We start from the raw sequence: 27,834 nt of genomic DNA, 5'->3' as shown, positions 1-27,834 counted from the left end.
TTCTTTCCACTTTTTCAGGTCCTATTCAATCTCTCTTTTTTTGGAACAATAGAATTTTTGTTAAAGAAGTCTTTCACTTCCTTTGTTAAAATAATTCTATGGATTTAATTTTTTTGAAGCTACTTTGAATTGTTTTCTTGATTTCTTTCTAAGTAGATTCATTCCTGCTGTAAGGGAACATTATTGATTTTTGTGTGTTCATTTGGTGTCCTGCCACTTTAATGAATGTGCTTATTAGATCTAAGAGTCTTGGGGTGTTTTTTGGATTCTCTAAGTAAAGGATCGTGTCATCTGAAAATAAGAATAGGGTGACTTCTTTTCTTATCCAAACCTGTTTTATTTCTTTCTGTTGCCTGATTGTGTCTGTCTAAAGTTTTAAATACCACACTGAACAGTGGACGCCCTTGTCTCGTCCCTGATTTTAGTGTGAATGCTTTCAGTTTTTCCCCATTTAATATGATGTTGGCCATGGGTTTGTCATAAATGGCTTTATCAGTGAAGTTACAGTCCTTCTAAACCAATTTGGATGTTGTCAAAGGCTTTTTCTACATGTATTGAAATGATCGTGTGATTTTATTCTTATTTCTCTTTGTATGGTATATTACATTTATTGATTTATATGTGTGGAGCCATCCTTGCATCCCTGGGATAAAAGCAACCTTGTTGTGATATCTGATCTCATTAATGATTTTATGTATTCTGTTTGCAGGTGTCTTGTTGGGGATTTTTTTGCATCTGTACTCATTAAGGAAATTGGTCTGTAGTTTTCTTTTTTGCTAAGCTCTTGGTATCAGGATAATACTAGCTTCAAGTGGTGAGTTTAACAGTGTCCCTTCCTTTTCAATTTTGAAAAGAGTTTCAGGAGAGGTACTGTTAATTCTTCCCTGAAATCTGGTGAAATTCAGCAGTGAATCCATTGTGTCCTGGGCTTCTCTTAGTTGCTAAGGTTTTTAATACTGCCTTCATTTCATTGACTGTTATTGAACTGTTTGGGGTTTTTATATCTTTTTAGTTCAGTTTTGGTAATTGGTTCAGATTTTGAAGTAATTACTTAAAAGTTTTCATATTTTTGACAGTGTTCATTGTAATTTTGCCTTTTTTCATTTCTAATTGCATTTATATGGATATTTTATTTCCTTTTGGTAATCTTGGCTAAAGGTTTATCTATTTCGTTTATCCTATCAAAGAAGCCACTCTTTGATTCACTGGTTATTTGTGTTGTTTTTTAGGCTCAATTTAATTAATTTCTATTCTAATCATTATAGTTTCTTTTCTTGCATAAGTTTTGGATTTGGATTGCTCTTGTTTTTCTAGGAACTTGAAGTACATCAAGAAGTCTTTTATTGGAGATCATTCTAGTTTTCTAATGTGGGCATTCACAGCTTTAAACTTCCCTCACAAGACTGCTTTCATTGTGTCCCATAGGTTCTAATATGTTGTGTTGTTATTGTCATTTGATTCTAGAAATTAAAATTCTTCCTTGATTTATTCTGTCACCTATTGATTATTCAAGAGGGTACAATATAATCTCCCTGGGTTTGTGTAGTTTCTGTGATTTCTTTGGCCATTCATTTCAAGTTTCATTGAGTTATGATCTGACAGTATGCATGAAATTATTTTGATTCTTTTGTATTTGTTTAAGTATGCTTCACAGCTTAGCATATGGTCTGTTTTGGAGAAAGTTCTATGTGCTACTAAGAAAAATATATACAGTGGCACCTTGATTCACAGATGCTTCTGTTTGTGAACAATTTGGTGTTCAGCAAAACACAGAAGTGTTCAGCAAAATTTTGCTTGCACTGGCGAACTCTGTACCTGGTGATAAACACTACCATAGCCATCTTTCCCAGAATTGTGGAACAAATTACATTTGTGAACGAGGTCCCACTGTATTTTGTGGAATACTCTGCAGATACGTGTTAAATCCATTTGTTTGAAAGTGTGATTCTACTCTAATATTCTTTTGATGATTTTTTGTCTAGTTGACCTATTTGAGATACCAGGGTATTGAAATCCCCCACTATTATTTTGTTGACGTTTATTGGATCTTTTATGCCCAGTAGCATTTGTTTTATGAAGTTGGGTGTGCCAGCATTTGTTGCATATATAGTTATAATTGTTCTCTCTTCCTGTTTAATTATTCCCTTTACCAGTATGTAGTGACCTTGTTTTCTCTTCAGATCAGTTTTGGCTTGAACTCTACTTTGTGTTAAAATAGAATAACTATTCCTGCTTGCTTTTTGGCTCTTGTCACATGAAGTATAATTTTCCATCCTTTGATGTTCAGTCTGTGTCAGAGGTGGCGAACCTATGCCATCCATACCACAGCCAGCTGTTTGTTTTCATTGAAAGCTCTAAAAGGTTTGCCATCACTGGTATGTGTGTTTCTTTCTGGATGAGGTATGTCTCTTATATGAAACATACAGGTGAGTTTTGTTTTCTGATCAAACCTGCCAATCTGTGTTTTTTGTTGGGGAGTTGAGACTATTTACATTAAGAGGTATTGCTGAAAGATATGTACACTCCAGTCATGGCATTATTTTTTTTTATTAAATTCTTTTATCGGTATATTGTAGGTATACAACACAATTACATTTTTCATTGGGAATTGTACCTTTACATAATGCATCTTGGTTCTTATTTTTTCCCCATTCCTAGCCCTCCCTTCACCCCCTCCACCCTTCCCTATTTACAAAGACTTTATTTCCATTTTTTCCATTTCTCATCATTTTTCCTTTCCCTTCTTTCCTTTTCCCTGCCCCTCCCACTACCCCTACCCCTTTGGACCTTTTCTTGCTATTTTGCATTATCAATTATTCATTCTAATCATTGGTACATTTTAGGTATACAATATAATGACATTCATCATTGGAAATTTGCACCTTTACATAGTCTCTCTTGGTTCTTATTTTTCACCCTTGCCCAGCCCTCCCTTCAACCCCTCCATTCCTCCCTAATGGCATTATTTTTCGATTACTGCATCCTTTATTTTTCCCTTTTTGTTAACTAGTTACACTGCTTGATGTATTCATTGCTTTGGGCTTTTTAGTGTTATATGCCTCACTGTCACTGTGTAAGATTTCATTGGGCATTTTCTTCAGTGCTGGTTTTGGTGGTTATAAATTTTGTAAAGTCTCTTTGTCATGAAAAGACCTAGTCAGTTTTGTCATGGAAGTTCTTAATCAATTTTGAAAGGGCCACGGATTAGCTCAGTGGTTCTGCCACCTGCCTCGCCAGTGCAAGGAACTGAATTCAATCTTTAGTACCAAAAAAAATTTTTTTTGAAAGATAGTTTTGCAGAATATATTAATTTGAGTTAAAATTGGGTTATTTTAGGGTTTTAAAAACTTTACTCCAAGCTTTCCTGGCCTTTAAGATTTATGTTGAGAAATCTGCTGTTACTCTGATGGGCTTGCCTTTATAAGTTATCTGATGTCCATGAGCTGGACTGCTGCGATTTTATGATACAGCAAAGAGAAATTCTTTTCTGGTCATGACTACTTGGGGTTCTATGTATTTTGTTTACCTGGAAATTGAATTCTTTCCCTAGACTTGGAAAGTTTTCTGCTATGTTTTCAGTACATTAATTTTTATACCTTTTGTGCTATCATCTGATCTTTCTTTAATGCTTATAATTATAAAGTTAGTTTTTTTAATCATTGCTTAATCATCCTGTTTCTATGGCCTCTAATTGTTTTTAAGGTATCTCTGAGTATATAGTCTCTTGCATCAACCTAACCTTCTAGTTTTGACACTCTCTTTTCCCTCATATTGATCAGTTTTTGCTTTCTATACACGCCAAAGTATTTTTTATACCCTTGATTTATTTATTATCTTTTCATGGTCACTAACTCTTTAACAAAGTTGCCATTCATATTTTGTATCATCTTGGTTAGTTCTCCAAATTTTTTGTTTGTATCTTCTTTAAACTTACTGATAATTTTATCAGTTAAGCCCTTTATCTTTCTAGTTACATCAACTTTGAGCTCGCTGAACTGCTTATTGATCTGGGGTTTTTTGTTTGTTTCTTTTATCCATTCAAACATTTCAGTCATTTGGTTTTTTACTTCCTCAATTTCAGGCCCAGTCAATCAGCTCTTGGGGAGATAAGAATTTTTAGAGACATTTTATTGCCCATTTTCTCACATTTCTGTGTGTGTGTGCCTGTGTATGTGTGCACACACACTGGGGGTTGAGAATCAATCAGAGTAAAAAGCTCTGGCACTAGTATGGAGATCTTTTTACTTAACATATTTCTCAGTGATGTGATCTTGCCTTTGGTTATGTTTTGTTATTTATACACCTCTTCGACCTAATAATAGGATCTGGGTTTTTTGCTGCATTGCAAGGACAGAACCACTACCATTTATATCAGCATGTACAGATACAGAGCCAAACATATATCAATTGTGTAGATTAAAACTTGTTTTAACAACTTCACTGTTGTTTGTTTTGGTACTGGGGATCGAACTCTGGACTTCATGCTTGTCAGGCAGGCACTGTGCCACTGAGATACATTCCCAGCTGTTTTTTAATGATCTATAAACATTGGGATATATTACTGCTGATAGGTGGGCTGGGATGTGGAGGATAAGGGAAGGAAAAAGAAGGGAGTACATTAGAAAGAAGAAAAGAAGAGAAAGTGATAACACCAAATGAAAGAAAGAAGGAATCTGAATTTTCTTGGTATTGTTTTTATAACTGGAGTGTAGGGTTGGTGGAGAGGAGGTGCAAGAGAATATTTGGGGGAGCAGAATAAGGGAGGCAAAGAGACGTAACTGGACATTGAGAAAAGCTGTGAGAAGATGGGAACCTGTTAGTGTGCTGGTAGTAAGCTTATGTTCGAATCCTCTTTACACAATTTTGGTGAGGGTTACCTTGACTTAGCCATGAAAGATATTATGTAGATTAAAGCACTAATTCTTTTTCTCCATTTCACATATACAGACACCTCCCATATATGTACTAGATGAAAGGATAAAAGGAAAAGAGAGAGAAAGAGCGAGAGAGGAAGGAAGGAAGGAAGGAAGGAAGGAAGGAAGGAAGGAAGGAAGGAAGGAAGAAGGAAAGAACGAACACAGCTATAAAAATACAAAACTAAAGTATCCTTTCAGTTCTATTTATACTGCGGTCTGAATTTTTCCCTCCACATTCACAAGTGGAGAAGCTTTGACTTGCAAGGGGATCTGAACAGACTGGGGGTCTGGCTCCTTTCTGCGTGTCTGCACTGCACAGAGCATCACTGAGTCCACAAGGTGCCTTTTCTCTTCCCCGTTATCCATCTACAGCTTGCCCCTGCAACTCACTGAGCTGGTCCCACCTACGATTTGTTCTCTAACCTGCCAGTAAGGGGAAGGGGCTTTGGGTCCAGATGAACATCTGATCCCACCTGGCCCTGGCAGACAGCACCCTGCTTAGTTTCAGTTTCACACCTGAATATAGCTAGACATTTTTGCCTTTGTTTTATGTTTGGATACTTGCAGTTCAGTTGAAGGAGGGGAGGGTGCAGTGCGGCTGGACCGGTACCCATTCTCTCACTGATTTCCAAAATGGCCTTCTTGGTCTCTACTCCCCTAACCTCTGTGATAATCCCTGTGCCTCTGTGCTCACTTTCTATAGGGTTGTGGCTGAGTGCACCATGTCATGGCCTCTGGCTAACCCACATGGCTGCAGCTGTTCACCTGCATTTCCCTCTCCACACTTCACAAAACATCACTTTCCAGCCCTTGTGGTGCCAAAGGCTCATGTTACTTAGCAGCCTTTGGAAGGGGATAGGGGACAGGATATCACACAGACACTCTCCTGAACACCAGAGACAGTGCCTGCTTTAACTATGTTTCTCCCCTGGGAGTCACCAATTACAATCTTGAACTCCCTGAAGCATGGCTTTCCCAGTGGCCAGCTCTGGGTCCCCACTCAGTACCATGCAGTGTTCTTTACCTATCCAGGGGCCCTCCATTACTAGCTCAGGCTCTATTCTCCAGTTGATTCTCTGGCTTTCAGTTTTCTGGGTTTCCCAATCTGAGAATATCTTACTCACTGGGCTCCCTTTCCCAGAGGGGAGGGAGAATATGTTAGCAGCCTGTCCTAGGGGTCCAGATGCCACTGCAGTACTGGCTCCTTTCCTCAGGATGTCCCATCTACACCTGAGATGGCCTGTTCACTAGACCTCAGGTGTAAGGAGTGCTGCAGTCCAGAAGCAGCCCAGCTTCCCTTTCCCCTAATACTGGACTCAATCTTATGGATTTCTCCTTTGGGTTGACTCTATATCTGGTTTTGTTTGCCTCCCCCATCTCTAACTACCTGTTCTTCCTGCTGCACTTCCTCTGAGTTTACCTTATCCACCTCTGCCTCTAAGGGCCCATGATGAAATCCATAATTTTTTTACCTTGTTGTTTAGGATGTAGACCTTTAGAATCATAATTTTTCCAAGAGTGTCTGATGTAACCCTACCTCGAGCCCACACAATCCTATTCTGCATGCAGCCATCAAATCTAGGTACTAGAGCACTAGACCTTTTTCTTCAGTTTGCTGTTATTTCTGTACTTGCTTTTTTCTCAGAACTCAGATTTCTTCTTCTTTTTTGACCTTTGAAAATTTTGCTTACTTGCAAGCCTCACCAAATATTTAAAAGCATTTTATAGGTATTCTATTCAGGATTTTTAGCTGCTTTGCAATGAAAGAGGTTTTCAGGACAGCTAGTCTGCCAAATGACTGGAAATAGAATCTCAAACTATGCTTTGCTTTAACTTTTTTTTTTCATTTTCTAGATGCTTTTAGGTAATTCTCTTATCGAAATTTTACTCCTTCCCCCATAAACCAAATGTTAGCCCTGCACTTTTCTGTAGGGAACAGGGGAAGGGGACATTACCAGAACCTCTGCAGTAAATCCTAATCTTCTGCGAGCCATGGCAGCACACAGCAGCGAATTACAGGAAAGGCAGAAAAATGAGGCTGAGAAGAAGCTGAGTTTTGGGTCTGATCAGTGCTGCTCTGGGCGGCAAAGATGAAAGACCCCAGTTTACCGCATCTTTTATTCAGTACATCGGGAGAAACAAATGTAACAAATGACTTGCAGAGTTCAGTACATCCTGCGTTAACAAAATGTAACAATCCAAGAACAATGAAGAGCTGAGTAGATGTTTGTTCCTCCCAGGATGTTTTCAGCTCCCAGGATGTTTCTTGTCCTGGAGAATCACAGCATCACCGGATCATTGAGGTCTCAGTTGTGACCGGAGGCCAAAATGGAATTATGTCTCAGAATTCCATAGCTGGGCTGTAGGCAGGAGAACTAGGCTAACCAAATGATTTTTCCCTAAAATTATGTAGCATTGCTCCCAACACTTTTCAAACAAGGAACTTGACCTACAGGTAGCATACCAGATCGTTAAAGAGGTGAAACCACAATTAGTATTATTTCTCCCAAAGCCTCACTTGTTTTTTTCTTAAATTGTGAAACATATTTTGTTGTGTCTGCCTCTTATATGCTCAGCCCATACTAATTTTCCTAAATTACAATGAATGAATAAATAAAGAAACTTTCTCCTTCCGGACCACTCAGATTCATGGTATAGAGAAATGAATAAACAAAGTAATTTTACACGCTGAAAGCAACAATACTGGTGTTAGTAAAAGGCTGTGTGTTTTCAAAAAAGAAGTGGTCAGTTTATCTGGAGGCCAGGGTAAGGCAGTAACACAGAGGAGATGGCGCCCGGCCTCAGTCTTGAAGGTCAAGCAGAAGTTCATTACATCGATGACTACAGCAAGAAAAGGCATCATTCTAGCCAGAGAAGAGCCTGGATAATACAGTGAGGCACATAGCAACCTGATATGTGGAGCTGTGAGTGACAACTCAGTAGGGCTGACACATGGGTTTCAGGGAACACGGTGGAGTTAGGCATTGGAGAGGAAAGTGAACGGCAAGTGATAGAAAAATTTGAATGTCATGCTTAGAAGTTTAGACAATATCTCAAGGGCATACAGCTTCCTAGAAGGCTTTTGAGCAACAGAGTAACATGACCAATACACATTTTAGAAAGATGACTGGAAACACTTTTATATTTTACCTCCCTATACACAAGAAATCCTTCAGGTTTAAGTAGTCATATTTCCTTGGGAATTCTGAGCCTCTTGAGCCATCTGGAATAAAAAGGAAAAGCGCATACCACATTGCTACATTAGCTTATTGCTCACAAGTTTCTGTCATAGCTCTCTGATCCTGAGCTTTTATAACTGTGTTAGCAAGTTGCTTCTTCTAACCCTGGATCTTTAACCTTTATATTCATGGTGCATAATATAAACTAGGTACTCCATAGGTGTCTGTTTACTGAAAGACTGGATGGATCAAGAAAGCACATATTTTAAGTGGACAAATAACTTTTTAAACAAAAAAATATTGATATTATGGGTAAACAAGTCCTATCTTCTATTGAGTCCATATTTAAAATCTGATTTGAAAACTGAAATTAGTAGATATTGAGCACCTACTGTGACATGATCTCTGCTCTCAAGTTCATCACTATAGCTGGAGAATGAATCAAGTGAGCCAATCCAGTGTAGTATCATGACAGATACATGGAGAGAATGCAAGGGGAAGTCCTCAAACCACTCCAGAGTGAAGAAACTGCAGAGAGTGACAGAGATTGGATTCAGATGCTCACAGTCCTGAACTCAATCATGAATGAGAAATGAGGGTTTCGATTTTGTTCCACTGTCAGTATATAATGATGTACAAAAATGATGAGGACTGGGTCTCTAAGCCATCAGAATTCTGAAGGAAGAATGACAGCAAATTGGAGCCAAAATTGTTTCAGTGTGAAAAGTATTTGAGTTCATTAGAAAATTGTGTGTTTTATTCATTTATATAATCATCAAGAGTTTATTGAGCACTCCTTCAGGTAAATTGGTGATGCCTGGTAGAGATATAAACCATGACACCATACGTCCAGGATACTACGATTTCACCAGAGGCCACAATATCCTCACACCAAACAGGGCATAGAAATTCACAAGAAATGTAATCATTATATAGTGAAACATGTACTAATAGAAATGTGAAAAAAGAAAAGCAGGGTATTATGTTCATCAGACCCAGAGCCCTTGGCCTTGGTGATAGACATGCAGAAGTGGGAGCAGTGGTGCTAAGTGTTCGAGATAAGTCATCATGAAGACAGTAGGCCTTGAGCAGTGCTCATATACAAGGAGAAAGATTAAGACAGACATAAGATAAAATAAAAGGGTATTCCAAAAGAGGAGAATTTAAAAAGGAAAGGACAAATATGGAACTGAATGTGGAATATTAAATCAACCTAAAGTTTCAGAGAATTACCATAAGTCAAGCATCATACTGAACACTGGGAGAGTGCTTGAGCAAATAGCAAATATGCCATCAAACGTGGAATAATGCAGTCTCCTACTGGAACCTAAAGATGTATCCATCAAAGAGAAATGTGCAGTTGGGCCTGCACCATGTTTTTAATTTTTAAAAATAATTTTAAACTTAAGTTTTTGAAAAATTTCATAAAAATATATTTACTTATCTTTATTGGAGAATCTGGCAACATAGGTTGGCATTCCTGCTTGCAGTCATTGTCACAGTTGAGCAGTAGTAACCTCCCATTAGGTGAAAAATGTTTCCCACATCGCTCCAGCCTCCTCTACTCATTTGTATTATCTGTTCTAATTCTGTGGAGTTTAAATTTTGCCATCCACGATTAAAATATACCAAAGAGGAAAATATTTGCATAAATAATTGTAATTAGAAGGAGAGGTTGAAATCACTGTGAGAGTTTCCCATTCATTTAATAACTATTTCCTGAGTTCCTGCTCCTTGTCAGGCATCTCACTGCTGCTGTGGATTCCACCAGTACATATTCTATTGCAAATGACATGTGAACAATAACTGTACACCATGAAGATGCTGTAGTTGATTCATGTGTGTGAGATGCAGTGTGGCCCAAAGAATAAGTGACCACCTGTACCTGGGGGTGAGAGAAGTAACACTTGAACTTAGTGTTAAAAGGACCTGATCCAAGTTGCAGAGATATGAAGCAACATGTCAAACTCAGGAAAGCACAGAGAGTTTGATGTGGCTGACACATAGTGTGGCTCAAGACAATTAAACAAAGAAGTAAGAGAATCAGACTTGCATGTCAGTTGGGAGAACGTTTTCAGAAGATTGAAACTGTAATCAAGGATACTTCAGAGTTGGGGACTTTCCTAAAGGTGAAATCCTGAATTATAGATTATGATGAGGCTAGTATGGGACCCATGATAAGTATTGAAATGGTAAAAGTGAATCCTCAAGTGTCAATAATTCTAGTAACACTATTCTGTAAGATGGTGTATCGTAATCCCTAGTACAATTCAGGTCTTCCTCTCACTTATGTAAAATATAATTTAGTTTAGGTTTTTAAAAACTTTAAGTTCCTTCTCCATCAAAATGCTTGTAATAAGACTAGTTCCAGTGCTTACTAGAAGAGTATGTATAGACAAGTTGACTTCTCTCAACACAGATAAAACAAGATTTCCCATACTTCATGGGATTTGATTCTGAAATAGGAAAAATTCACATGAAAACATTTAAAAATATACAGTATAATGTAATAAGTTATTAGTATGCAAAGTTTAAATTAGAAAAAGTATATCATTTAAAATACGTAGGGCATTTTATTTGCATATCATTTTATAGACTTATTTCTTTGTCATGTCTCATCATCATTAAAATAAATATCATAGCTCACTGTGATATGTAATTCTATTTTCAAAAGGCATTTAAATCTCACCAATTGCAAAAATTCCAAATATTTGGGTTTAAAGGATTTGTTCAAGTAGTTTGACATAAAATAAAACTGATTGTCACTGAAATAAATAGTATGCATTTTATGTACTTACAAACAGGAAATAATATGTCAAAGTACAGAGGTCACTAACAAAATTCTCTCCAGAGGAGTAACATTGAGAAGTAATGGGAACCCATGTTTTATAGTGACCTTTTAAGCTATATTCATTCTGCTTAGAATCACGGTGAAGATTAAATATGTAATGATAATCTTTAATTGCATAAGAATCATGTTTTCTCTTTTTTATGAAAGTAAAAGATTCTCATAAAATTTTGATAGAAACATTTTTCTTTCCTCTTAACTTTGCAAAAATAAAGTGTGACACAAATGACAGCTTTGCTTTGCTTTTCATTTTTATTTATTTCTTTTTTGTCTGAGAAACATGAGAAAGGAGGTCTACATCAAACTAGAGAATGATGACCTTTCAAAAGAACAAGATTGAGAGCCAGTGTTGATAGAATGATGTTTTATGTAAAACCACAAATTTATGTTTTATGCAAATTTTCCTAATTTTAAACGTAAGTAACTGATTCAAATATTTGTAAAAATTTTGTGGGTCAAATTCAGCCTTCAGCCTGCTGGTTTGCAAAAAATATATCCTATTCTACATTTTTAAATTTGGAGGCATAAAATCAGTGTCCTAATCCTGCCTTTGCTATTTCCTAAACTCACTTAAAAACTTTGGCCACTCTGGGTCCAGGCCGCCCAGCACAATGCCTGCTGGGAGCTGAGCAGAGGTGCGAGGACAAGAACGAGCCACTCCTTTCTGCAGTGACCTCCTGCTCCAACTCACTGCCCCCAAAATGGTGGTGGTTTGTGGACCTTTGTCTCATGGATTTAAGATCACCCTTTGAATGTGCCTGCCTAGCAAGCACAGGGTCCTGAGTTCAATCCCGTGTACCAAAAAAAAAAAAGCTCAGCCTTTGAAGACCCAAACTACAGCCATGAATGAAGAAAAACTGGATGGGACAAATGGATGCAGTGAAATTTGAACTGGTACTCAGAATGAAAGCATTGCCAGCTTTGATGGAAAAGACTAGTTACAACTTGCTTTGGGAAAATGGACATAAAAAATTTGATGGTCCTTCAGGTTGGGAAGATCCTCCTCCGCCTATAGGCTGTGAAGTTTTTGTAGGAAAAATAGCTCATGGTATGTATGAAGATGAGTTAGTTCCTGTACTCAAAAGAGCTGGGAAGATGTATGAATTTCAACCTATGATGGAATTTAGCAGTGAAAATAGAGGCTATGCTTTTGTGATGTACACTATGAAAGAAGAAGCCCAGTTGGCCATCAGAATATTGAAAGTATGACATTTGACCAGTGAGATTTATTGGTGTGTGTGTGTTTGTGTGTGTGTGTGTGTGTGTGTGTGTGTGTGTGTGTGTGACTTTGGATAATTGCAGCTTATTTATTGGAGCTACTCCAAAGGAAAAGAAGAAATTTGGGATGAAATGAAGAAAGTTGCAGAAGGAGTTACAGATGTCATTTTTTATCCTGGGGTAACTCATCAGACCAAAATTTGTGGTTCTGCTTTTGTTGAGTATATCTGTCACAGAGCTGCTGTGATGGCCAGGAGAAAATTAATCCTAGGAGCATTCAGGCTGCGGGGCCACACCGTTGAGGTGGTCTTCTCCATTGATTGTACCTTCTGAGGGAAATGCTCTGCCTTCAAATTTTATCCAATGAATTTCCTTCCCTCTTTGCTCTTTTCTCAAATATTATCTTCTCGATAAATCCTCTCAGGACCTATCTCTGCTACAAGCTGTCTCTTTTATACTACTGTCTTAGGGTTCTCTGGAGGAAAAGAATTGTGCAAAGAGTGCTTTTCTTATTAGGTTTACGATGTCCGAGGCAGAATACTTCAAAATGGTTATCCATTTTGCTAGAAAGCCAAAAACCTAGTAGCTTCTCAATGCAAGAAGTTGGAAGTCATAAAATAAGAGGAATCAAGGTTGTAGCACCATCCAAGACTGAAAGCCTAGAAGCTCCCTGGAGAGTCACTGGTGTAAATCCACACTAAAAGACTGAAGAAGCTGGAATCTGCTGTCCACAGGCAATGGCAGTGGTAAAAAGACCCACTTGCTCAAGAAAAATAGAGATTTTTCAACACAGGCCAGAATCTTTCTTTTCCATTCCATCCAGGCTGTAAGCTTATTGGATGGTGCTGCCCACAGTCAGGGTGGATCTTCCTCCCTCAGTTTACTGGCGTGCATGCCAATCATCTCTGAAAATTTCGCACAGAGACACCTAGAAATGTGCTTTACTAATCTGCTAGGTGTGTCTTAGTCCAGGCAAACTGATAATTAAGATTAACTGTCACAACTACTCTGATTTCTATTTTTTCCAAAATATAGCCTTCTAACATAATAAAACTTATTCACTACATCTATTGCTTTGTAATGGTCTACCTTCATTAGTATATAAGCCCACAAAAGTAGGGATATTTGCTTAGTTTCCAAATATTCTGAGCAACTGGAATAGTTCCTGGTAGAGTGGCTGCTAGTAAAGTATTGGTAGAATAAAATAAATTAACTCTATGTCAATTTACCTCTGACTATCACTTACAGTACAAGGTCTAATGTGATTTTTACATTCTTCCTTATTGTAAGGCTGGACATAGATATAATGCATCATTTACACATGTAAATGTAGTAGAAAATAAACTCTGCATCATTAGTATAAAAATATATTAGATGGCTCTTTATCATTCTTAAATCACTGAGAGCAGGAAAATAAAGAGAGGAATTTCAGCAACTGGAACTGAGATGTTTGGGAGAGAAGGGTGGGTAATACAAAAGCCACACTGGCCAAATTTACAGCCTTAAGAAGATGTTTTTTAAATTACTGATTAAAATTGAAGCAAGTACCTTTTAGACCCTTTATGACTCTATAACTCCAAAATTGTTTTGACTGTACAAAAAACTCAGTGAACCAGTGGCTCAAGATTTGATTGCTCACTATTTTAATCATGACCCTCTAATCTGCATTTGCAGTTATTTCTGAAGACCGAGTTTCTTATCTCTTGCCCCCAATTCCTTCCAGACTTCCCCATATGGATAACCCACCATTGCCTAGAACTCAGTATGTCCAAATCACACTTCTGCCTATAAGCTTACATTCCATTCCTCCTCCTTTTACAGTGCCTTAGAGCTTGTTCTCTCTTCTTTCTCTGCTGCCTGAGCCACTCTCTGTACCTCTGCTTCCCCCTTCAAATTTCTTCTCACATTTTGTTCTCTCGTTTCCTTCTCACTGCTGTCACCCTGGATCGGACTGTCACTTCTTCACACTTTATTACTTGAGCAACACTGAAAATAGTTTTCCTGCCTCTCACCATATCTAAACTTTCCTCTTCATCAATCCTACATATAACCATTTGTTAATCTTCCTAAAATATACATAAATATTCTTAATGTCTCAGAATTTTCCAATGAGTACTGAGTACAGAATAAATTTTAATAAACAACCACACAACAAACCTACAGCCTGGCATCTAAGACCTTTCATGGTCCAGTCTGTTCAAGATAATCTCTTGTCTGCAAAAATCTCTCCTTCCTTTAGGATATATTCATCCTATTTGGGGTGCTTAATGCAAAAACATATTTTAAACAAGAAAAGTGGGAAGAAGTTCAGTTTAAGAAAATGTTTTAGGATTAAGGAGTGATTTCACATGGTACTTTGATAGTTATGACTGTAAGGAACTGAGACATCAGCCTTATTAGCCTCTTTTTTGTTGTGCAAATATAGTATCTTTCTTTGGTAAACCATCATCCTAGTAGCAAATGGCGAGTATCATACAATGAGAGTAAAAGAAATGGAAATCTTGAGTGGACCATCCAGTGAGCTCTGTTCTCCCCTTGTTTCTACAGGGAGCCCCGCAAAGTGGTCCTGCACAAAGGCTCCACAGGCCTGGGCTTCAACATTGTAGGTGGAGAAGACGGAGAAGGTATTTTTGTATCCTTCATTCTAGCTGGTGGACCAGCAGACCTGAGTGGGGAGCTCCAGAGAGGAGACCAGATCCTGTCGGTAAGTATTTCTCCTTAGTCTTCACTCCCTCCATGATTGTCTGGTCTGTACAAAAACTCAGTGAACTGGTTGCTCAAGACTTGATTACTCACTATTTTAATCCTGACCCTCAAATCTGCATTTGCAGTTGAACACATTATGGCTTCAGGTTCATTCTCATTTAAACAGTACTGCAGTGCTTGATGCTTCTTACTTTTACTTCCTTCAGTTAAAAATGAAAGTGCTAATGTTTTCTTTTTGATTTTCTGAGACATATTTGCATTCAGAACATTGAGGAGCGTGCCTTTAAAAATGGTATATTACTTATTTTATAAAAATATAAAATTTTTCCCTATAGTTGTGATCATACTCTTAAAGATAACACCTTAACAATGTGTAAAGTTTCATATAACTATATAAGAAAATCCATAAAATAATCCTATACATAGTTTGCATTGTGATAATGATGATAAGTGGTAGCAGCTGCAACATTTGTCTAAGTGCAAAAATTACCAGCAACAATTTATTAAGCATTTATTAAGTCCATTTTTCTGACATAGGATTGATATACAAAGAACTGTACATATTTAATATGTACAACGTCATTACTATGATCTATGTCATGTTCATATTCATCATTTCTAAACGTTTCTCCTGACCCTCTTAATTTGTTATTGTGTGTGTTAAGAATATTTACATAACATCTAATATTTTAACAAAATTATAACTATGCAGTACACTGTTATTAACTATAGACACTGCATTACACAGTAGACCTCCATTACTTATTCATTTTGCATAACTATAAAAGTAATTTTTAACTCTCACAATCACCCTAAAATATATTGTCCCACGTTCAGATTAAGAGAATAAAGTTCTAAGAGATTAATTAATTTGTCAAAGTTTACTTGACTAGTTAATATGTACAATAAGTTTGGAAATAAAATCAAAGCTGAGATTTAAATGTTCAATGTTAATGGCCCATCACCCATGACTTTCCCTCCCCTCTTCCCTTTCACCTTCTCTTTTTCCTTATATTTTTCTTTCCATATTTTCTTTTATTTATTCAAATATTTGTTGACTATTTCTTTCTACTCAGTCATGCTACCTTCTTGGTATAATACATGGTAAAATCCATTTTGAGTTTTCATACCCATATTTAGAATTTTGGTAATCATGCAAATAATAGGGAATTACATAAGGAGCCCGGTTTGTAAGGCTGAAATGATGGTTCATAACTCGATGAAGCAAATAGTTTATGATTTTTATTGTAGACTTAGGAAACATTGTTTTTACTTTATAGTTATGATTTATAAATATAATTTTCTAAGTATCTTTAGAATTGTTAGCCGTTATTCTAATCCTTAAACAAATGAACATCTCTCTCTCCTTCCATCCCTCTCTCTGTCTGCCTCAACTCTGTCCATCTCTCTCTCTTTCACACAAACACACACACACACACACACACACACACACACACCATTTACCTAGCTAGTGCATGCTAATTGACCTGAGCAGAGACAGTATCTAGCAGTCTGCATGTGTGGCTTCAGAATCTGTGTTCCTGTGGATGTTCCACATGTGAGGTCTCTGCACACTCGGCAGCTTGCAGATCTCTGGATTCTGGATATGGGAGAAATAAGAAAAGGTCCCATGCCAGGAACTGCCATCCAGGAGCTGAACTACTTCTTTGATATTTAAATGACATATAAAATATAACTGGCAGCTTTTAAACTTTATTGTCCATCTAGGTTTACATGTCTGTCTTTTTCTACTAAGCGATAAACTTCCTAAAAGAAAGTTCTCTGTTATATATGATTTTGTATCCTCAAAATTTAGCACAGTGCCTGGAACATACGATTTTTTTCATATATATGTCAGCCCTGGTGATCAAACCCCAGAACTTTTACACTGAGCTATAGATCTAGCCTTTTTTATTTTGAGACAGGATCTCACTTAGTTGCTAAGTTGCTTGGGCTGGGCTCAAACTTGCAATCCTCCTGCCTCAGCCTCCAAGAAGCCTAGATTATAAGCATGTGCCATCATACCTGGCTTCAAGAAATGTTTATTGAGTGAAAAATTATGGAATAAATGTGATGATACCTTAAGCAGTGACCATAGCCTGAGAGATAGACCTAAAAGTCAACCTAAGTCATACTAACATATGTTAGTCATCCCAGCTTAAAATCTGTACACTGGGGACCACTCTTGTCACTTGATCCCAGTCAGAATTCACATTGTCATAGCACATTCTCAGACGAAAAGCACCTTCACATGCATTAACGCTAGTTATTCTCTAAGAAATCTAAGCATCGGGTTAGTTTGTCATCAGTTCCATTTTCCAGATTAGGAAAAGGAGATTTGGAAAGGCCAAATGCCTTATCTAAAGCTTCACAACTACTGACTGTGAAGTGGGACTCAAAAACAGATCTCCTGCACCCAAGTCAGTTTTTTCTTCTCTACAGTTCTGTCAGCAGTCACTATTAAACACTTTGGTGCACACTGCCGTATAGAAGTGTAAAGAACTAATACTTGCATGGCACTGTGAAGTCAGTCGTTATCTATAACTAATTTAATCTCACAACAGCACTATGCCTTATGCTCAGTGGAAGGAGGAAGAAACTGAGGTACAGAGATGAAATTAGCCTCTCTACCTTTCTTTGAGTAAGAAATTCAGCAAGTTAGGCTCTGTTTTGACTTTCATACATGTAAGACAAAAAGGATAAGATAATAATATTCTATGTCTCAACTAAGAAAACTCACAAGTTATTTTTGTCTTCAAAAGTAGATGAATCCATTTCAATGTTATTACTGGAACCTATACAGCAAAGCAACCAACCAGAATTACAGTCTTCTTAGAGATTACATTTCACAAGGCTTAACAACAATCTCTGGAGCTCAAATAGCATATCCCTTTTTTATGTGCAACAGTTGCAAGGACGTTCAATGGTGAAAATCTTACCTGCTTTTTCCTCTGAAGGGAAAAGGGTACATTTTTCTATTCTAGCTTGCTATCTAGAAAGTGGCTAGTTTCAAAGCTAGACATTAGCCAACAAGTAGAGAAAAAGTAAATAGGCTTGAGAAGCTCAAACTTTACAAGATGGAAAGAAAAATGGCAGAATCTAATTATTAATAATGGCAGAGAAAGATAAAATATTTTGCATTGGTAGCTTGTGCTGGATATTAGGGACAAGCTGTACATTCTCAGAAAACACAAAGCAAAACCGCTAAATATCAATCAAAATTAATTACATGTTACCAAGCCATGCAAGGTTAATTTGCAGATAAGTCACGCTAACATAAATGTAGTAAGGGCAGACAAGGAAATAAAATCCCCAGGGTGAGAGCTGAGGGGATAGGTCTCTGCCCTCAATTGCTCTTCACAGATAAAAGATTAGTGTAATAGACAACTACCTTACTAATCAGGGCAGAATGCCCATTCCAGAGTTATCTTCCTATGACAACTATAGACTCTTCCTAAGTTATTTATCAATGTATTACTATGTGTGTCAGGTATCATACACACACACCAACATATGCAGACACATTATACACATTGAAAATAAGATAGCACTTAAGATAAAGCATGTAATATATTCATTCAATGTTGCTATTATTATTAACAATTTTGCCTTAAGAATGTATCTGATGTTTTTAAAAATATATATATGAGATAACCATATATAAAGAACTCTTGGGTAGTTTGGGCTGGTCCTACTTTGGGACAGGTCTTGGACTTGATCAACATTTCCCAAAATATGTTTCTCAGAACCCTGAAACAGCAGGGTTGTAGTATGTTGTTACTGTAAGGGATTCCTTGGTACCAAATTTCTTCATAGAAGAATTTCCTGAACTCATCTTTTTATCAGTGTGCATTGAGTATCTCTGGGAGGCAGAGAATGTATACTGTTTTCCTAAACGTATTTGACTGCCTAAATCTTATATAAGGAGTACCTCGCAGGACACAGTAGTGGGAAGTGCTTAAGTATTTTTACAGTTCCCATAACTTACCATTTCCTACACATTCTTGCCTACACAGAACAGGGAACTGACCTTTCACTTTGTTTTAAGATTATGAGCGCCATCTAGTGTCCTGTTATTGCCTAAACCCATTGCCCGGCAACCTGAGATAGAACCCGAGTTCTATTGCAGAGATTTGTCTCTGGCCTCCCTTGCTCCCCACCAGAACTCTAGTACAAAAGTAGTTAAGATGCCAAAAGATTTTTTAAAACAAATCATCACCTTAGGCTACATTCTATATGCGTATTGTGAGTGATCTTTTCACTCTAATTTCTCCTTTATGTATTGTGTCTTTGGGATTTGTTGTAGAAAGAAATCCAATAATTGAACCACCTTCTTGAGGTATTCATTGGGGAAAATTTAGGGCATCCAGCAGGCAATCCCATTAACTAGTGCAGTAGCTTCCTCGGGCATTCTTCCTGCAGAGCAAAAGATAGAAAAAATTTGTTATTATTTGTTTCAAACCTTTGTTATGAAAAATGTAGAAAACAGCACATAAAAGTAATATTTCTAGAAAGATTGCTTCCTGTTTCTCCAAGCAGTATGAGTTTATTCATTCCTTGGAGTCTAAAAAAGATTGCCCCAGCTGACTTACTGATTCCAAAGTTCCATCTGGATGGACTTTTAGTATTTAACTAAATGGGTTGCAAGGTGTGTGCTTAGGAATATGTATGGCCAGAAGTGAAATTCTACTGCTATTGAGGTAAAGGTACAACAGAAAATCATTAATCTTCAAATTAGGGCTTAAATTGCATTGTTGATTTTTTATTATTATATTTTATTAGTACATGTTTGCAGTACATGACATTCACATTTATCTTCAGGAGTGAGTACATGTACTTAACATATCTTGATTTGTTTAATCCCTTTTCCCTTCCCACCCTCCTCTCTTTGTCTGTAGATTCTCATTCCCTCTTTTTGCTATGATTATTATTATTTTTGGTCATGTTTGCAACATGATTGCATTTAACATAGCTAGCTGGTGCAGGTACCTGACACACCTTAAATCTCTTTTACACCTTTTCCTCTCCCAACCCTCCATCTCCTTGTCCCCTTCCCACTTGCAAAAGATCTGTCTCCCTGTTTCCTTTCATCACTCTTTTATTTTGCTGTTAATTTGTACTATGGATAACTCAAATAAAAGAAACCATGTGATATTTAAGCTTATGTGTCTGATTTATTTCACTTAACATTATGTTTTCAAGGTGGATCCATTTTCCTACAAATGCCTAAAATTTATCTTTCTCTATAGCTGAGTAACATTCCATTATATGTACATATCCCATTTTCTCTATCCATTCATCTGCTGGTGGGCATATAAACTGATTACAATATTAACTATTATGAATTGTGCTGCTATGAACAGTGGTACGCATATATCACCGTGATATGATATTTAACAATATACCTATGATATTTAACACTATGAGAAGGAGAAGAAGGAGAAGGAGTAGGAGGAGGGAGAAAGATGGGGAGAAGGAATAACTGGGTCAAATAGAATTTCTACTTCAAGTTTTTTGAGAAATCTGTATACTTATTTCCATAATGGTTGTACTAGTTTATATTTCCCCCAATAATAATTTCCTTTTCCCCCACATCCATGCCATTTGTTATTATTTCATGTCTTGATGATTGTCATTCTTTCTAACACAAGATGAAATATTAGTGTTGTTTTAATAGTGTTTCTCTAATGGCCAGAAATGTTGAACATTTTTTAACGTTTATTGGCCATTTGTACTTCTTCTGAGAAGTGTCTGTTCATTTCAGTAGCCCATTTTTTGGCTGGGTCTTTTACTTGGCAGGGGGCAAGTTTTTACAAGTTCTTTATATATTCTAGATTTAAGTCCTCTGTCTGAGGAGTAGCTGGCAAAATTTTTTGCCCATTCTGGAGGCTGTCTCTTTACTCCTTTGATTGTTTCTTTTGCTGTGCAGAAACTTTTAAATTTGATATAATCATACTTGTTTATTCTTGCTCTTATTTGTTGTGCAATTGGCATTCTGTTCAGAAAGCCTTTGCCTATACCTGTGCCTTCAAGAATTTTACCTATTTTATCTTCCAGTAGATTGTTTGTGTTTTAATATTTAGACCTTTGATCTATGTTGATTTTAGCATAGTACATGGTGAGGGATATGGGTCCAGCTTCAATCTTCTGCATATGGATAGCTAGTTTTCCCAGCATCATTTGCTAATGAAGTGATTTTTCCTCCAACATATGTTCTTGGACCCTTTACAAAAGATAAAATTAACTAAATGTATCTGAGGTTGTTTCTGCATCTTCTGGTCTGTTCTATTGAACCATATGTCTGTTTGTACTGATACCATGCTGTTTTTATCACTGTAGCTTTGTAATATAAGTTGAAGTCAAGTATTGTGATGCCTCCTGCTTGGCTCTTATTGCCTAGGATAGCTTTTGCTGTTCAGGATTGGTTCTGATTCTATATGAACTTTAGAATTGTTTTCTTTTTTTCTGAAAGAAATTCTATAGATATTTTGATTGTGGTAATATTTGGTAAATCTATATATCAGTTTTGGAAATGTGGCTATTTTGACAATACCAGTTTTCCCAATACATTAACAGGGGACATCATTTCATTTTCTGATGTCTTCCTCAATCTCCTTTTCCAAAATACTATAGTTTTCATTGTAAAGTTCTTTCACCTCTTCAGTTGGGTTAATTCCTAGATATTTAATTTTTCTTGATGCTATTTTGAATGGTTTTATCTTTCTTCTTTCTAAATGAATTCATTAATGGTGTATAGGAACACTATTAATTTTGAGTGTTGAGTTTGTAACTTACTATATTGCTTAATTCATTTATTCTAGGAGTATTTTGGTGGAATTTTTGGTTCTTCTTTATGGAGGATAAAGTCATCTAGAAATAATGATAATTTGACTTCTTGCCTTCCTATATGTATCTCTTTTATTTCTTTCTCTTTCCTGAGTACTGTGGCTAACGTTTTGAGTACTATGTTGAACAGAAGTGGTGATAGAAGTGGTTATCTTGTTCCTAATTTAGAGGGATAGGTTTAGATTTTTCCTCATTTAATGTGATGTTGCTTGTTGATTTGTCATAAATGGCTTTCATTTCATTTCAGATACAGGTAAGGTCCTTCTCTACCTATTTTCTTCAGGCTTTTTTATCATGAATGGGTGTTGGATTTTGTCAAATGCTTTGTCTGCATCTATTGATATGATTATGTGGTATTTATCTGTGCTTCTGTTTATGTGGTATATTACATTTATTGATTTGCATATGTTGAATCATTCTCACAACCCTGGAATTAAAGACACTTGGTTATGATGTTATGATGTATGATTCTTTTGATAATTTATTGCATTCTATTTGATAATATCTCATTAAGAATTTTTGCATGTGTATTCATTAAGAGATTGGCATGTAGTTTTCTTTGTTAGCCAGGTCCTTGTATGGTTTGGGGATCAGAGTGATGCTGACTTCCAGAAATGAGTTTGGAAGCACTCCTTCACTTTCAGTTTCATTGAACAGTTTGAGGAGTATTGGTATTATAACATCATTAAAGGTCTTGTAAAATTCAGCAGTGAACCTATCAAGTCCTGGGTAGGTTTTTTATTACTGCTTCAATTTCAGTGCTTTTTATTGGATTGTTTAGAATTTTATGACTTCTTGGTTTAGTTTTGGTAATTTATATGACTCTAGGAATCTTTTTATTTCTTCAAGATTTTCCAATTTGTTGGAATATAATTTTTCATACTAGTTACTATCTTCTGAATTTTGACAGTGTCCATTATAATTTTACCATTTTCATCTCTAACTGCATTGAGGAAAGTTTATTCTCTCTTTGCTTGGTGAGTGTGGCTAAGGGTTTATTTATTTTATTCTTTCAAAGAACCAGCTCTTCTATTCATTGATTCTTTTATTGTTTTTATAGTCTCAATTTCATTAATTTCTGCTCTAATCTTTTTTATTTCCCTCCTTAAATTGGGTTTAGTTTGGGTTTTTTTTTTTAGTATCGGGGCTCATCAAGTTATTTGAGTTCACTCTGTTTTTCTAAAGTGAGAATTGATTACGATAAACTTCCTTATGACTGCTTATATCATATCTCATAGGTTGTAGTGTGTTGTACTGGTGTTGTCATTTGATTCCAGAAATTGTTTAATTTCTTCCTTGATTTCTGCTGGGATTCATTGAGTGTTCTAGAGTGTGTTATTAAGTTTCCTGATATTCATAAATTTTCTGTGGTTTCTTCTGTGATTGATTTCTACTTTCAAGTCACAATGGTCTGATAGTAAACATGGGGTAATTTCAATTCTTTTGTATTTATTTAAGCATGCTTTGAAAACTAGTATATGGTCCATTTTGGAGAAAGTTCTGTGTACTTCTGAGAGGGATGTGTATTCTGTTCTAGTAGGGTAGAATACTCTTTAGATATCTATTAAGTCCATTAGTTCAAAGATGCAGTTTGACCCTAATATATCTTTGGTTTTTTGTTTAGTTGACCTGTTATTTTGTGAAAGTGGGATATTGAGGTCATTCATTATGACTGTGTTTGTGCTTATTTAATCTTTTAGATCCAGCAATATTTGCTTTATGATGGTGGGTGCTCCAGTATTTGGTGCATATATATTTACAAGTATTAGCTCTTTGTATTGGATTGTTCCTTTTCTAATATCTTATGATCACCTTTGATTCTTCTGATCAGTTTTAGATTGAAGTTTACTTTGCTTGAGAGTGGGATTGCTGCCTCTGCTTATTTTGGAGGTCCTTGTGCATTAAATACTGTTTTCCACCCTTTGAGTTTTAGTCTATGAATATCATGTTTGGATTAGAGGACTTGCTTGAATGCAGTAGACTATTGGATTCTGTTTTTTATCTACTCTGCCAATCTGTATTTTAACTGGAGAGTTGAGGCCATTAACATGAGAGTTATTACCGGAAGGTGTTGACTGATTCCTGACATTGCATTCTTTCTCTGTTGGTGATTTCTTTGTTTCTCTTCTTTTTTGTTTGTTTATATATTTGTATTCTCTGATGTATTCATTCCATCTGAATTTTTGGCTTTGTTGGCTTCCTTGTGTCTGTCTAGGATATTCTCAAGTATTTTCTGGAGTGCTGGTTTGGTATTCATATATTTCTTAAGCTGTTCTTTTTCATGGAATGTACTTATTTCTCAATCTACTTTGAAAGAAAATTCTGAAGGATATTTTAATCTGGATGGGAAGCTATTTGCTTTTAGGGTTTGAAACACTTCACTCCAGCCTCTCCTAGCCTTTAAAGTCAGCTATAATTCTAATGGGTTTACCTTTACATGTGATTTTCTGGATTTATTTTTTGTTTTTTGTTTTTTTGACAGATCTGAAGATTCTGGTTTTTTGTTGGACTTTTGGAATTTTAGCTAAAATGCTTCTTTTTTCATCATAGTTGATTGGTGTTCTGTAAGCCTTATTTACCTGTAATGTTGAACTATTTCTTCATACATGAAAAGTTTTCTATTATGACTTCAGTAAACAAATATTTTATTCCACGTGTGCTGTTTCCTTGTTTCTAATTCCAAGTAGCCTTAGGTTGGTCTTCTTAGTGCCACCTTGTAGCTGTTACATTGTTTTTATTCTCATCATTTTTAAGACGTCTCTGAGTAATCATAGCAATTTACCATTTTATCTTTGATTTCAGAAACCTTGTCTTCATAGTGGTTATTCATGCAATTTGTGAATTCTATACAGTTGTGTTTTTTTTGATACCGGGGATCGAACTTGGGTCCTTGCACTTGCACAGCAGGCAGTGAAACTACTGAGCTAAATCCCGGGCCCACTATACAATTTTTTATATCCAGTATTTCTGTATGATACCATTTTGTGGAGTCTATATCTTGGGTAAATTTCTCATTCATGTTTTGAACCATTTTGGTCAGCTCTTTCAATGGTTCAAAACATGTGTTTCTCCCACACCCACACTACTGACTTTGTATAATTCCATAAACTTTTGGGTCATGTCCTCTTTGAACTCCTCGAGTTTCTTTACCTCTTCTTTATTCAATTTGTAAATCTCTGCTACCTGGTGTTTGCTTTTCTTTCCATTGGTGCCCCCTGGATCTGCCTTGGGCAAATTGGGAGGCCTTGGGGTGCTTTTGGTGCCTTGTTTCCCAGTGTTCCTAAAAAAAAGTATATTATATATAATATATATGATATATTCATATTTAATATATAGTTTATGTATATATTCATATTGGGGTGTTGGTGTTGAAGGTTAAGGTCAAGTAGAATGAGGATGGGCTGTTATTGATGTGAAGATCTTTTTAGTTAGATTCTTCCCTCCACTGATAGGTTCGCAGCTTCATATTCCCAGTAATAGTGTTCACTCCTGCAGCTATTTATATGGTTTGGACTATCTGTGTTGTGAGGAGAGAATCACTACTAGTTATAACAGCATCAATAGACAGGATCATGTATCACTTCTACACATTAGACCTTGTGTTTACACATTCACCCTTTATCAGTACGGCCTGTATTACAGTGGTTTAGTAGTTAGTCTGCATGTGGAAGGAGAAGGAAAGGGAAGAGATAGTGGGATGAGTGGAAGAAGAGTGTAAGTCAGTAGGAGATGAAGTAGATAGGAGAAATAATATTTGGTTAAAAAAATAGATGGGGGTCAGATCCTGTTAGAGGTCTGTTATAGTTGGAGTTAAGGGTTTTTGTTGAGAATTTTAAGCAGATATTGGTGAGGGCCGGGGTGGAATGAGGGATGTGTAACTTGGGTTTGAGGAAAGCTGCAAGGTTGGCAAGACCTGTTGATATATCTGTGTACCTGTAAGGTAGAGGAGAGGTAAGGGAAGACAAGGGGCCAGGTAAGATAGAGAAAAGCAAAAAGAATCAAAGACGACAAAATGTTAATAGAAGAGAAGATGACAATTATTGAGAGAAAGCAGAATAAGGGAAAAAGTTGAAAAGATAAAATTTAAAAATGGAAGAAACAAGTAAAAAAAGAAAATAATATTGATACAGAAGCTAGAATTGAAAAGGAATAGGGGGAGGGACAACAACTAAATCAGAGAAAGAGGAAAGAAACGTGACTAACAAAAAACATCCAGTGAGGATCCAGATCAAACATTCTAACAAGAGAATGCACATGCAGTTCCCACATGGCTGCTATGCCTTAAAGCTTGAGCATCCGCACAGTTCCCTTCTTGTCTTAGTGGAGATCTGACTGCAGGCAGCCTCACCAGTTTCTCCTCTTTTCCCTTGCACTCAAATCCTGAGCCAGTCTCAAAAACTAACCCCTTCCAGCCAGCAGGCAGAATCTGATGCAATCCCCAAGCTTCACTTAGAGACTCTTTATACCCAAGCTTGTTGGCGAATCAGCTGGGTCCACTGAGTGAACTCAGTGCCTGGTGCCTGGTGGGTGCCATGGTTGCATCGTTGACTTGTTTATCCTGTTTGCCCAAAGCCTAGGGGGAGCACAAGCAGGCTTCCTTTGCTCAGCGTGAGCACTGGGGAGGATTCTGCAGAGATGTAGCATTCCCCATTGTTTGGAGGGGAGGTGATGAGGACAGCAGACCAGTATATTCAGTCTCCAGGAATCTCTCCCCCACAGCAATTGTTTCTTAAAGCAGGCTATTTTGGACACTTTCATGATGGCTGCTTCCTGGAGGACCAGGTGGTGCAAATCAGGCTTGGCAGTGCTGCTTCCCCTTTTTAGCTGTCAAGATTTTGGTTTAATCTACAGATATCCTCTTTCAGATTAATTTTCTGTCTCAAGGTGTAAATCCCTCCCTCGTTTCAGAATACCTTTGTTTACAATGAACCTTCTCTGAGAAACTGATGGGACTCCTCAAGTCAACCATGTTGGAAGTTGCTTTGCTGACTTACAAAGAGTAAAAGTGAGTCCTGGCTCACGTAGGTGTTTCAAATATTTCCAAATTACCTTTCTCAGGTAATTTCTTTCTCAAGAAGAGAAGGACTTTATTTGCCAGGGGCTCGTTGTCAAGTTATTTAAATGGAATGGTTGGCTGAGGGTATAGCTTAGTGGTAAAGCTTTTACCTAGCATGTATGAGAGCCTGACTTTGACTCTCTAACACCCAGAAAATTGGACTATGAACCCTATATACACTATTCACCACTTTGCAGTACTGATAAGGCCACCCTTATAATTTTACCTAGAACAACTCTAAATCTCTTGTGGTGTTGTGGTATCCCTCCCAAAAAGAAAGAGGTCCCAAATTTAATTCTCTGAAGTGATCATTTTAAAACCTACAAAACCCGTCCCTTCCATTCACTATACACTCTCTACCATATCTTCCTCTCTGGCTATGGCTCCCAGCCCCAAGAAGGAACCTTGCTTTTGTAGTTCTCGGTGCTGAGGGTTTTTGATTAAGAGACCGACCAGCTCTCAGTGTTTCTAAAAAATACCACCCCTCCCTGAAACTCCAGAGAGGACCTAAGGGCTGTATAAATGTAGGAACAAGGGCCACCTCCACAGCTCTATGTAACTTTTCATCTTGTCCCCTAAAGAACAATACCTTAAACCAGAAATCTTCCAAAATCTCTCACCTAAGCATCACTTCCAGCTTCTCTCCTCTCATCTCAAAAACTTGGAATTGTCCAAATGCCACTAAAACCTGCTCCCAGGAACAAGTATCAGTCCAGCTGTAGTCTGCCCCAATCAGGGGAGCATTTCTTCTGCCCTAGTTCCACATGTTTTGCCTCACCTGCAAAAAAAAACACCCACAGACCAACACTAGCTCAAACACAGTAGCATACATTTCCAAACTCAGATAATTCATGATCTGCATTTAGATTTAGAGTGACTTCAAGTTTTCCCTAGAAAAATGGTAGATCTGTCTTTTGTATACAGCTTTGTAATACAAAGACCCATTTATAACTTTTCTGAAAAGAAAAACAGTATTTGCATATGAAAATACTATCTTTAACTTGAAAAACACTAACAACATGTGAATCCCTACTCTGCCCCCTGCTCCTTTCAGGATTTCAGAAA

General features: G+C 36.9%; 1 protein-coding gene across 38 annotated transcripts in view; it reads left to right on the top strand.

Annotated features, from left to right (window-relative positions):
- Dlg2 (discs large MAGUK scaffold protein 2) overlaps nucleotides 1–27,834 on the top strand; it is a 2,046,311-nt gene that overhangs the window by 1,653,631 nt on the left and 364,846 nt on the right. For all 38 annotated transcript variants that reach the window (XM_087212053.1, XM_087212052.1, XM_087212046.1 and 35 more), the window contains one exon: nucleotides 14,709–14,865. In XM_087212053.1, coding sequence (XP_087068179.1) covers nucleotides 14,709–14,865 — 157 coding nt within the window. The remainder of the gene's footprint in view (nucleotides 1–14,708; nucleotides 14,866–27,834) is intronic.

Source organism: Heterocephalus glaber, unplaced genomic scaffold (assembly GCF_053883595.1).
Source record: "Heterocephalus glaber isolate CG9 unplaced genomic scaffold, H.glaber_assembly_v1.0 deba00001429, whole genome shotgun sequence".
In the NCBI taxonomy this organism is placed as follows: domain Eukaryota; kingdom Metazoa; phylum Chordata; class Mammalia; order Rodentia; family Bathyergidae; genus Heterocephalus; species Heterocephalus glaber.
Note: the sequence above shows the minus strand (reverse complement) of the source record. Positions and strands in the feature narration are given on the sequence as shown.